Here is a 13136-nt window from a genome sequence, read left to right as displayed (position 1 = left end):
CTAAACTGAAGAGGAATTAGCTCCAAGAGGGCAGATGCTGATAAGATTGTGTCGCTTTATGCAGGAGACTTATCTCTAGTGATGGAGCAGCATGCCAATGCTCCATTGAGTGCCCTGGAGTCCTTCGTTCTGATTCATGGCTGTCTCTTTATTTCCTGTGCTGCACATCTTAAATAATGGCAGTTGGACTATTTAATAATTGGGTAAATGACATCAAAATACGGATCTGCCTCCTTGAAGTTTTTTTCCTGGGGATGGGGGAGTTGTGTGTGCTTGTGGTGTTTAGGGTCAAACTCAGGCTTTCTCTTTCACTCTAGTCACACACTCTACTGATCTTCTGAAATCTTCTAATCTTCTTAAATCTTTCTGCTCATTTTGGGAAGCCTTTCCCAGTCCGCTTTAGTTACAGAAACACAGTCCTCTGTGAGTTTTCTGTGCATCCCCTTCTCCTGGTGCAGTGTGTGCTGGGGAGCTGGGGAGCATGTGGGTGTGGAAGGATTGTCTCATGAATATTTGCAGAGCTCTGTGCATTCCATCCCTTGTGCTCTTTCTCTCCAACCAAGATGGGACAGAAGTAGAGGGAAGAGAAGTTTCTAAGAGAAAGCCTTGTTGTGCAATAATTGGATGGGACCCTTCAGGCCTGCGGGGGGTCGGAAGACTACTAAGAGTGTTTCAGTCTGTTCCTGATGCCAGCAGCAAGCTGCTCAGCTCCATGAGCATCTCCATGGGCTGGATTTTGAAGGAATAAGGTCATTCTTTTGGCTTCATCTAATCTATTTTCCTTCTCTCCATAAGCTTGGAATTTTATGAATAGCTTTGAGACTCATAGAAACATTTGAAGGATGGAAATATTTGACGCTTAGTGTTTGTTGCTGATGCCAAGTGCCTTTATAAAAATGAACTGTGGAAACCAGAGAAAGATTTTAAAGTACCAAAGCTTGTTTAGATTTTCTCCTATCAGAGCCAAGTATAAGAGGAATTTCTGGTGTTATCTGGAGTGCTGTGGTCCAGTCTAGAGAGAGGTTATCTGCAGGATAGGCATGGTCAGAACCTGATAGGCATTTGTAGACCCAGAGCAGCATAAGCATAAATACAGAACTCTTGAGACAACTGTCCCTGTTGCTACCTACAAGGCCTCTTGGTTGTATCTGTAACCTGAGAAGTTGCCTGATACTCCCGTTTCCCCTTTTATTTTGGTTGTCCCAGCATTTTGTCAGTTAATTGCTTAAAGAGAACAAGAGTACTGGGAGAAAGACTGAGGGAAGGGGTAACATTGTCCAAAAAGCAATTTACTCCTTTCCTGACTTATGTAACACTAATCCCTCTATACATCACCTTTACAATAACAATAAATAAATTTTAAAAAATACCGGGCACTGGTGGTTCACAAGAGGCTAAGATCTGAGGATCCCAGTTCAAAGTTAGTCCCAGTAGGAAAGTCTGTGAGACTCTGATCTCTAATCAACTACTCAGAAAAAGCCTCAGCACCACTTCCAACTTTTTTTCTATGTATGTAGTACCGAGGAATTGAACCCGGGTATTTGTGCATGCTAGGCAAGCACTCTACCACTAGGCCAAACTCCTCTTCCTCCTCCTCCTCCCCTTCTTCCTCCTCCTTCCCCTCCTTCCCCTCCTTTCCCTCCTTCCCCTCCTTCCCCTCCTTCCCCTCCTTCCCCTCCTTCCCCTCCTTCCCCTCCTTCCCCTCCTTCCCCTCCTTCCCCTCCTTCCCCTCCCTCCCCTCCTCCCCTCCCTCCCCTCCCTCCCCTCCCCTCCCCTCCTCCCCTCCCTCCCCTCCCTCCCCTCCCCTCCCCTCCTCCCCTCCCTCCCCTCCCTCCCCTCCCTCCCCCCCTCCCCCCTCCCCCCTCCCCTCCCTCCCCTCCCTCCCCTCCCTCCCCTCCTTCCTCTTCCCGCTCCTTCTCCTCTCCCCTCAGGTCTTGGCTTCTGTCATTTGCACTCTTTGGTAAATGATTGAGAACTTGGATAGGCTAAAGTAGAGCCAGACGTTGTTTGCTTGGTTGAACTAACTTGAAGTCTAAGGTCTGGAGTGAAAGAAGTGGTACCAGAGCAGTGTACTTGGAGATCTGGCGACTAACATGAAGCCAGCAACCTTTTAAGATTGGAGGAAGCAATCCAAGGAAGAAAGTTCCCTGCCTGCCAGTGAGATGCATGAGGAAGATCAGACTCAAAACTAATCTCTTCAACTATACCTTGGGTTGCTGAGAATCATATGGGGTTCAGCATACCCTGCTAATTAACCCAGCTATGAAACAAGAAGTATTTTGGGGGCTCAGCTCACTTGCTTCTGAAGCATTGATATTGGTCTCCAGAGATCTATTCAGACTAAACTATATTAAAAACAGGAAATACGCCCCTAGCAGCATAATTGCCAGAAACCTTTTTTTTCCACATATGAATGTTAAAAACAGAAACACCATCCTCTGTGCTTGTTCTCTTCTATAAAAGTATTAGCAACTCAGACAATGAAGCAGCTTAATCCTACATGACTACCTCTCAACACACTGGCTGACCAAACCCATTACAAAAGGTGTGTGAATACACACAAAACATAGGAAAATAGCCAGATGCTGGTGGCTCATGCCTGTAATTCTAACTACTAAGAATATTAAGATCTGAGGATTGTGGTTTGAAGCCAGCCTGGGCAGGGAAGTTCATGAGATTCTACTCTCCAGTTAACTACTAATTAAAACCAACTATCCCCAGTTAAAAGCCAGAAGTGAAGGTGTGGCTCTAATGGTAGAGTGATAGGCATGAACAAAAAAGTTCAGGCACTATGTCCAGGCCCTGAGTTCTAGGCCCAAGCCTAGGCCCAGCAAAAAGAGAGAGAGGGAAGGCGGAGGCCGAGGCAGGCAGACTGGTGATATTTATATATCCTGGCTGAAGATCAAATATGTGCAAATTAATACAGGCAATATTTCAGAGAAGCTTAGGAAATTGTCTTAATTTTATTTTGTATGTTTATTGTGAATATTCTGGATTGGGCATACTGCTTATGTGTTCATTTCTTCAGCCAGTGTTTGTGGAATGTGTATGGGTGCCTGGGATGAGTGACACTCTGTGTGCAGCACCTCAGGGTGAGGCCTGGGGTTTCACTCCTGGGACTGCTGCTTTCTTCCATGGTCTGCTAAGAGGAGCGGGTGGAGGAAAAGGGAGAGTGTGCATAAACCCATGGCGGGACATAGAGAAGGCTAAGTGCTAGAGAGCAAATGCCACCCTCCCGCCCCCGCCATTCTTTCTTGTTGGGATGTCATTCTGCCTAAATAAGTCCTTTGCTGAGGAAGGCTGTGGAAGCCTCAGGACCTGGCCCATGCCTTTCTGTAGTCGGGCCTGTGCTCACAACTCTAATATTTTGATGTGTCGTGAGCACACTGCCCTAGACACTACGCGATCAAATGAGCCTTTAGTGGATGTAGCTGCTTGGGTGTTGTTGTTTTTTTTTTTTTTTTTTTTTTTTTTGCCAGTCCTGGGCTTGAGCTCAGGGCCTGAGCACTGTCCTTGGACTTTCTCAAGGCTAGAGCTCTACCACTTGAGCCTCAGCACCACTTCCGGCTTTTTTCTATGTATGTGGTACTGAGGAATCGAACCCAGGTCTTCATGCATGGTAGGCAAGCACTTTAACCACTAGGCCAAACTCCCGGCCCTTTTTTTTTTTTTTTTTTTGCTTACCAAAAACTGCTCTGCCAGGTGCTGGTGGCTTTTTTTTTTTTTTTTTTTTTTTTTTTTTTTTTGCCAGTCCTGGGCTTGAGCTCAGGGCCTGAGCACTTTCCTTGGACTTTCTCAAGGATAGAACTCTACTACTTGAGCCTCAGCACCACTTCCAGCTTTTTTCTATGTATGTGGTACTGAGGAATCAAACCCAGGTCTTCATGCATGCTAGACAAGCACTTTAACCACTAGGCCAAACTCCCGGCCCCTGGTGGCTCATTCTTATACTCCTGGCTACTCAGGAGGCAGAAATCTAAGAATCATGGTTCAAAGCTAGCCTAGGCAGTAAAGTCTTTTTCTTGTCTCCAATACTCCAAAAAACTGGTGTTGTAGTTCAAATGGTAAAGTGTGTGTCTTGAGCACAGAGTCTCGGGGACAGCACCCAGGCACTGAGTTTAAGCCCCAGGACTGACACACACACACAAAACAAAACAAAAACCTGCACTGTTTAAAAACTTGATTGAAATGGCATGAACAGAATAAAAACGTGCATACTAGGTCCAGGAGTTTGGCCGAGTGGTAGAGTGCTTGCACAAAGACCCAGGTTCAATTCCTTGGTACCACATACTTAGAAAAAAAAAAAGCCTGAAGTGGTGCTGTGGCTCAAGTGGTAGAGTTCTAGCCTTGAGAAATCCCAAGGACAGTGCTCAGGCCTTGAGTTCAAGGCCCAGGACTGGCAAAAAAAATGTACATACTACATTCATCTATCCAACACAGTGAATTTTCATACACTGTGCATACAAGCAGCCTACATCTCATATGTTGGCCTGTACTGTTACACTACATTTCACAGTATTTCTGTGATTTTTCCCTGCGGTAAATGAGCTGAGCTCCCGTGGGATGGGTCTTTGCATCTTCAGAGTGACTCAGCATGGCTGTTCCCTAATAGACCAACAGTGAGATTTACAGAAATGGGGGCCCCCTGTCGATGCCTTTTTTTCAGACTCCACCAAATGTTGCAGTACATCAGATGATAGAATGTGCTTGCAAGGATTGCGCAGATGTGTGATATTAGATTGCTCTGGGTAAAAGGAGTGGAAACACCAGCAGTGGGGACCTGAGAGAAATCAAGATTATCTCCTGAAAGTGCACGTGCATGACCATGAGCAAATTGCTCCTCCGTGGACATAGATAATGCCTCTTCCTCCCCTTTCTTCTTTGAATCCCTTGCCAGTCTTTCTCTTCAAGTGTCTCTCCTTTTTCTGATTCCAACGTCTGTAGATGGATTCTCTGAACAACCTTCTCCTGACACCTAAAGCCCAAGAGACTATTATTTTTTCTTTCCCTGTTTTATTTCTGTGGATATTTACTTAGTTTATATAGGATCTTAATGAGATAAGATTGGAAACTGTCAGAATTCCACTAATGTCTTCACATCCAGCCTTTAATTTTCCCCTACTTTGTTACAAGTTTAGAAGTGTATTTCATTAATGAATGTATATATTATGCATTTTAAAAATAGAATAAATCAGCGAGGTTTTATGTTGGCTGTTTATTTCCCCCTTGGTACTGAGGAGGCATGTTGTACATACCTTATTTAATAGATATGTAGAAGATTGTATTACAGCTCATATTTGTTTCCAGGCAAAACAACCAGCAGACTTCCTGGGGAGCCATCAGAGTGCTTTTGGAGTAACTCCATGCTTGATTTGCTCTCATAGGAACAGAGGGTATATGCATATAGGAAAACCAATAAGGAAGAAGATTATGGAATTAGAATTTTGTAAACCAACACAGTTTCGGGAGAGAGGTGGGAGAGAGAAGTGAGGAATGACTACTAGTAGATATGGAGTTTTGTGGGGTGATGAAAATGTTCTAAAATTGACTGTGGTTTTGGTTGGCCATTGTCTGCAAATGTACAAAAAACATTGAGTGTGTATACTTTATTAAACTAAATGTATTTTATTTGAAGTTTATTCTTTAGTCTTGCATTTGCTAAATAAGAGCTTTGCCACTTGAGTCCTGCCTAGCTCAGGTGATCTATAATGTATACTGTTTTTTTTTTGGTCAGTCATGTGGCTTGAACTCAGGGCTTGAGTGCTGTCCCAGAGACTCTTTGTGCTCAAGACCAGTGCTCTATCACTTGAGCCACAGTGCCACTTCTGGTCTCTGAGTGATGAACTGGAGTTAAGCGTCTCATGGCCTAACTTCTGCCCAGACTGGCTTTGAACCATGATCTCAGATCTCAGCGTCCTGAATAGCTAGGATTACAGGTCTGAGCCACCAATGCCCAGCTTATAATGTATATTTTCAATGATAAACTATTTTAATTCATTTGTAAGGACTGAAAGGCTATTTGTATATGTAGAACTCTCATGTTGCTTTAATCCCCTTTCTGCTTGGAACTCACAAATCCACTTACGTTTTTTAAGCAGTTGGACCTAAATAGGACAGTTGTTTCTTAGCAGTGATTGACAAATTATAGCTTATGGGCAAAATCTGCCTACCAATTGTTTTAGGAAATAAAAATTTAAAAAGATATACCTTCACGCTCATTTGTTTATGTAATATTTATAGACGCTTCTGTATACTTACACAGAGGTAGAATTGAGTACCCACGTCAGAGCTCAGAGCTCATATGGCTCACAGGACTGACATGCACAGCCGTGTTTGCTATGGTACTAGTCATAAGAGCCAAGTTATGGAATCAGCTTCAGTGCCCACAAACAAATGAATAAAGAAAATATCCTATATGTATACAGTGGAGTTTTTTTTTTTAAATTCAACTGTAAAGGAAAACATTAGGTACTTTGTAAGGAAATAGATGAAACTCAAGATAATCATTTTAAATTAAAAAACAGACTAAGGAAGACAAGTCTCACATTTTTTTTTCTTGCATATGAACTCTAAATGTTAAAAAAAATGACATGAATGTAGAACAGTGGCTATTTTTGAAGAGGAAGAGGGCCAAAAACATTTGCTGCCAGACACTGGTGGCTCATGCCTTTAACCCCAGCTACTCAGGAGGCTAAGATCTGAGGATTGAAGTTTGAACCCAGCCTTTGCACAAAAATCCTTGAGATTTTTACTACAATTAACAAAAAGCTGGAAGTCAAGGTGTGGCTCAAGTGGCAGCCTTGAGCAAAAAAGCTAAAGGACAATGCACACAGGTCTTGAGTTCAAGCCCTACCACCAGCTTATCAAAAACAAAAGAACCGAAAACTCTTTGCTGAGTTTTGCCCTTATATGCTAATTATTAGGAAGAGAAAGGTACCGGATGACTTGCCTCAGTAGTTAGATAGCATTGTTCCACATAACGGAATAAAGGAATAAAGGCCTTCCTTCTGACTGAAAACCCTGACATATATATATATATATATTATTTATTTCTTTTTTGTCACAGGGCTCAAACTCAGGGCCTGGATGCCATTCCTAAGCTCTTTTGCTCAAGGATAGTGTTCTACCACTTTGAGCCACAGTGCCACTTCAGGTTTTTCTTCTGGTTAATTGGGAATAAGAGTCTCAGACTTTACTGCTAGGGCTGGCTTTGAACTTCAGTCCTCAGCTTCCTGAATAGCTAGGGTTACAGGTGTGAGCCACCAGTGCCCAGATGGTCTTTCATAATGCCATCTTCATTGTTCTTTTCTAGGCCAGTGGCTGGGAGACCAGTACCAAGTCCACTTTTGCACAGCTACTGTCCACCAGTTCTGTTTTGAGCTATTGTTACTGGCTGTTAAACTTACCATTATGCTAGGGCTGTTTGAGGTAGTAAGGAAGAGCAGCACCTACGTTCCTTCCTTCCCATGATAGGGTCATGAGTCTAGGCCTCTGAATGTAAATAAGGAAACTGGAAATGATCAGCAGTCATACAGCCAGGCCCCAGGACAAAGGAACATTACTCATTTCTGCTTGGAATTCCACAGTAACTTTTGGAGGCCTGTTGTAGCTCTGTTTCCTGTTGAGAGGTCCCCAAGAGAGTTGATTGTGTCAATTAATCTTAACTTAGCATACTTTTATTAGGTGTGTGTGTGTGTGTGTGTGTGTTTCTGGGACAAAACCTAGAGCCATACACATTGTAGGCCACGGAACCACATCCACGGCCCTTGTTTTTTTGCTTTTCTTATTAATACAGGCTGTTGCTACGTAGCCCAGGCGAGGCATAAACTAAAGGTCTTCCTTCCTCAGTATCACAAGTGCTGACATTACAGGTTTCTGCTACCATGCTGGCTCCTTGTTAACTTAATTTGTGTTACCCAATAACTTGACAATCTTTCTTATGCCCATGCTAAGCGTGTTTGCCTTTTTCTGGTGTCCAGTAAGTAAGAGAACTAGAAGGTGAAGTCTAATGACATACAACATGGCCAGTTACAATCAAGGAATCTTTTGTTTGCCATTTAGAAGGGTGGAAATGACATGGAATTTAGTCTTCTAGACTCTATTCCAGTAAAGCCATGTTGCATCATTTCTTAGAGGATTCTAATCTCTCTTTTTTTTTTGGTCGTGGGACTTGGACTCTAGGCCTGGGTGCTGTCCCTGAGTTTTTCAGCTCAAGGCTACCACCCTACCCTGTTAGCCACAGTGCTATTTCTGGTTTTCTAGTGGTTAACCGGAGAGAAGAGTATCACTTTCTTTTGTGTCTGGGCTGGCTTTGAACTGGGATCCTCAGATCTCAGCCTCCTGAGTAGCTAGGATTACAGGCATGAGCCACCGTGCCCAGCTACTCAGTTATTTTAAACTGTACATGCATGACTATAGCTTTGTATAAATACACGAACAAGTTATACCTATAACTTTTATAATAAAATAACCTATATAATATAATGGTAGTTTGATATTATGTGAGAAAAAAATACTGTATCTATTTCAGTAAAACAAAAACATAATATTCTCAGGTGTATGGAGACAGGTATGGAAAGATATAGATCCGAGTACTTGCGTCCTTCAGTGAGTGAGCATGAGGAGACTTTTTTTCTTTATTCATAGTTTTGTTTTTTTAATTTATTTTATTTTTTACTTGGTACAGAAAGTGAACATTCTTGGTAATTTGAAAAATAACAAGAAAAAAGAAAAAATGTGTTTATGTCAGTCTCTAATCTTTAAATGATGATCATTTAATAATGGCCATGTGGTAGAACTAGAGATAAGAGTACAATTTTCTTCATGGGCAAATGGAAAGCTGAAAGTGGAGAGTTAAGCAGATTCAAAAAAACTGATTCAAATGGCAGCAGGATTATATTTCATTACTTTTGGCCAAAGTCTATTGTAAAACATTTGTGAAACCTCTGTACGGAAATTCTGAGAATTTTTTTTTTTCCAGTCCTGGGCCTTGAAATGAGGGATGGTTACTGTCCTTGGGCTCTTGGGCTTTCTCAAGGCTAGAGCTCTACCACTTGAGCAACAGCACCATTTCTGGCTTTTTTTCTATGTATGTGTTACTGAGGAATTGAACCCAAGTCTTCGTGCATGCGAGACAAGCACTCTACCACTAGGCCAAACTCCTGGTCCAATTCTGAGAAATTCTGAGACATAAGGTTGTTCAAGGGGAAAGTAAAACAATAGGAAGTAAACCTTGAAGAACAATTTTAAATTGTAGAGTAACACTGTTCAGATTATAAGATTTGTCTTTTTTTTTCTTTTTTGATAAGTCAGCTAATAGTTATAGTGTTAACTGCAGAATTTTTGCCATCTTGAGTAGCTGAGGTTACAGGGATACACCACCCCACCCAGCCCTTTTGTTTTTCTTGCAGTCATTACAAAGGAAGGAAAAACATTTGGATCTAGATGTGGCTTTGCTCTGTCTGTACTTCTGATTCCACCTCCTGCTGAGGTACTAGCAAGAAAGGTAGAGTTTGAGGAAAATTGTCCAGCTAATAAATGGACATCAAACTCTCTTTAAATGGGTGGCAAACTCTTGTTTAATGCAGAGAAATATACCACTCCGTGTTTAAACTATAGGAATTTAACCCAGCCAGATTTGAGGACGCAAGCAGAAACTTACTGAATTTTCACTTTTACTGATAAAAAAAAATCAGTGAAAGGAGAGAGCTGCAAAAAAAAAAAATCAGTGAAAGGAGAGAGGTGCAAGGGGGATTGCAGGAGGGCGTGACAATTCTTCAAGTTCAAGACTTTTGGCTGGCTTCCTGGATATTGGAAGCATTAAGAAAAGAAACAGATACTTGACTGGCTTAAAGATAATGGCAGCTGCTAAAACATAGAAGGAGTAGCATAGTCCTGACTTAGCCTGCTCTTTGTCCCATTGTCCTGACCGCTGTGTATGACCTCACTTAATCTTACAGCAGTGTTTGTGATTAGATACACAGCACATGTTTTATAGCTCGATAGACTGAGGCTTACAAAATTCAGATAACTAGCCCAAGATCACACAGATTTGAGGTATTAAGAGTAGTAGTTCAATTTAGAACCATACTGGATAATTCACATAATTGACAGAAAAGCTGAAAAGAAAAAAATGGGTAGGGAAGTAATGGGATACTCAGACAAAACCACAGCACAGGGTCAGCTGACTTGAGCACCCCACCTGGCACCGTGTCCTTTGTATGTCTGGCTCATAGTACTACGGGGCTGGAGGAGAACTGATCATCCATGACTTTGCTGGCTTTTTCCTATGTATGTGGTACCGAGGAATTGAACCCGGGTCTTCGTGGATGCTAGGCAGGCACTCTACCATTAGGCCAAACTCCCGGCCCCGCTGAATTGGTTCTTGTGAAAAGGTAGTTTATAGTCATACTTTATCATAGTTACATAAACTAATTCTAAATCTGCTCTGGAAAGGACTGGTGACATATTGTTTACTTTTGTTGTCCCAGGTGTTCCAGGACTTGGGAACTGAAGTGCTCTCTGGGGCTGCCAAAGGCTACAACATATGTCTTTTTGCCTATGGGCAGACAGGCTCTGGGAAAACATACACCATGCTGGGGACACCGGTGAGTATCATCTTCTACTGCCGCCGTATCCTCAAGCCTGCACTGTCCCAGCCGCTCTAAGATAAAGTGTGATTTCAATGGGTTTCATGAACTTTCTTCTATATTAAAAGTGGATTTTTTATGATTTTACTAAAGGCAAACTGTGACTAATTAGCTTGTTGGTTAATTATAGAAAAAGCCTTAAGGGGTTGGCGGCATGACTCAGTTGGTAGAGCACCAGCCAATGAACAGAAGCATCAGGTACCAAATTTGAGATCCATCTAGGACCAAAAGAAAAAAAAAGCCATAGAATTTACATCTCCTTTTGACAGCAGCCCTATTTTGTCAGCCTTATTAAATATATTTTATTATTTCCAAGTTTGTCACTTGAACCTTCTTAATACCTTTGCTATGGGTGAGACCTGAAATGAATCTTGGTGCACCTGAGCTGTGCAGAGATTTGGGGCCACGCTCAAAGGAGATGCATTTAATCTGTGTGTTTGAAGGAAGGAGAACTAGTTATTGGGTTGGTACCTCCATACTTTTGAAAATATGTAGGGTTGAATGAGAGCCTTCCTTTATGTTGGAGAACTAGGAGGGTAAGGGCAGTATGCCAGAAGTACTGTTCCTCCCCACCCCCGACCCCCACCTTTTTATTTTAGCCAGTCCTGGGGCTTGAACTCAAGGCATGGGCACTGTCCCTTAGCTTCTCTTTTTGCTCAAGGCTAACACTCTACCACTTCAGCCACAGTGCCACTGATAGCTTTTCCTGTCTGTGAGGAATCAAACCCAGAGCCTTACAAATGCTAGGCAAGCACCCTACCGCAAATCCACATTCCCAGCCCTGTATTGTTCCCTTTTGTTGTAGGTTTTAAGGCATCCTGGTTCAGATGAATTAGAGCAGTAGCCAACAAATAACACTGCATAGGGACATGATTCAGGACCCTGTTCCTCCTGAAAAATCTTCCTACTTCCCTGAGCCAGCTCATTGCTTCATTTGTCCATGTGTAGTGTGCCTTCACGCATTTGAACCCAGGGGATAAAAACTAATACAGGGGCCGGGAGTTTGGCCTGGTGGTAGAGTGCTTGCCTAGCATGCACGAAGACCCAGGTTTAATTCCTCGGTACCACATACATAGAAAAAGAGCTGGAAGTGGTGCTGAGGCTCAAGTGCTCAGCCTTGAGAAAGAGCTCTAGCCTCGAGAAAGTCCAAGGACAGGACTCAGGCCCTGAGCTCAAGCCCAGGACTGGCAACAACAACAACCAAAAAACCCTTAATACAAATACAAAGTGAGAAGTAGTCATTTACAGGTGTATATTTTGTATACTCTGGTCCTCTGGTCATCTTGCATGTTGAGATAGGAGGTAGGGAGTCTAGGAAGGTCTGTGTTTGTCCAAGAATTTGGTAGCCTTTGTTTGATGTAAACACATCACGCTTTGCCAGCTTGTCTTTTCCATCTATGGTGAGGGTCTGCATTTCTCTCACTAGTGTCTCTTGAAAGCCCTGACACATAAGTCTTCTAGTAGAATTTTGTAAATGAAGAGCCAGCAAAGGATACGCCATACTTAGGAACACTCCGGGTTTTGTGTGTGTGAAAGAAGCATTGCCCAGGGAAAACAGTAATGGCTTTCCTTCCTTCTGTTCTCTAGGCGTCTGTTGGGCTGACACCGAGGATATGTGAGGTATAAATCCTCTTTTGACTGGATCATCTCAAAGTAGGTCTACTTTGTCTGCTCTCATAGTGAAATCCCCTCTGGTTCATGCAGGGCCTCTTCATCAGGGAGAAAGACTGTGCCTCACTGCCCTCCTCCTGGAACGTAAAAGTAAGGTAAGAGCCTATCACGCTATAGCACTGAAATGTTTCTGTTTTCACTCAAATTTTAGCCATATGCCATTATCTTTTCTTTGTTCCGGGGTCATGAGAGATGAAGAAAAGCCACAGAAGGCACGTTTTATAGTGTAGAGAGGAGAAACACACTTAGGATTTAAGATGTAGAAAACTTAATTCCTTAGCCCGACTTAATTCCCATGGCCCCATTTACAGTGTCTGACTTCCCTTTCTTTCACGCTACACATTTGGGTATCAGTTTTTGGATTTGTCGTCTCAGCCCACTGCTGGGTTGTTCTATGGGATAACAGTTTTCAAAATCGACTTCCTAGACAAGTATGGGTGCTCTAGTTGTTGGGCTATCTTTGAAACAGGCTGGCCTCAAGCTGCTGATCCTCCAGTCGTGGCCTCTTATGTGCTGCAGGAAGGAACTACCACACTTGGGCCAAGTAAAGTTGTAACCAATTATTAGTGAAAATGCTGGTGCAGAGTTACCAGTTTCTCTTAAAACCATGAATTCTCCATTTTCCTGTTGGGGTACTTAATTACCTTTAAAAAAATAAGATGTATGGGCTGGGAGTTTGGCCTAGTGGTTAAAGTGCTTGCCTAGCATGCATGAAGACCCAGGTTCAATTCCTTGGTACCACATACATAAAAAAAAGCCGGAAGTGGTGCTGAGGCTCAAGTGGTAGAGCTCTAGCCTTGAGAAAGTCCAAGGACA

The 13136-nt window shown here is 42.7% G+C and overlaps 1 protein-coding gene across 3 annotated transcripts in view; it reads left to right on the top strand.

The window, feature by feature from the left end:
* The window catches only part of Stard9 (StAR related lipid transfer domain containing 9), a 78274-nt gene that overhangs the window by 15503 nt on the left and 49635 nt on the right, over nt 1–13136 (top strand). For all 3 annotated transcript variants that reach the window (XR_016532617.1, XM_090318528.1, XM_090318527.1), the window contains exons 4-6: nt 10491–10607; nt 12237–12269; nt 12354–12415. Coding sequence is in view for 2 of the 3 variants with exons in the window: in XM_090318528.1 (XP_090174654.1) it covers nt 10491–10607; nt 12237–12269; nt 12354–12415 (212 nt within the window). In the remaining variant the exon portion in view is untranslated. The remainder of the gene's footprint in view (nt 1–10490; nt 10608–12236; nt 12270–12353; nt 12416–13136) is intronic.

This window comes from Megascapheus bottae, chromosome 25 (genome assembly GCF_031878675.1).
Source record: "Megascapheus bottae isolate mThoBot1 chromosome 25, mThoBot2.hap1, whole genome shotgun sequence".
Lineage (NCBI taxonomy): Eukaryota > Metazoa > Chordata > Mammalia > Rodentia > Geomyidae > Megascapheus > Megascapheus bottae.
The sequence above is the reverse complement of the archived record's forward strand: the minus strand, read 5'-3'. Positions and strand labels throughout refer to the sequence as shown.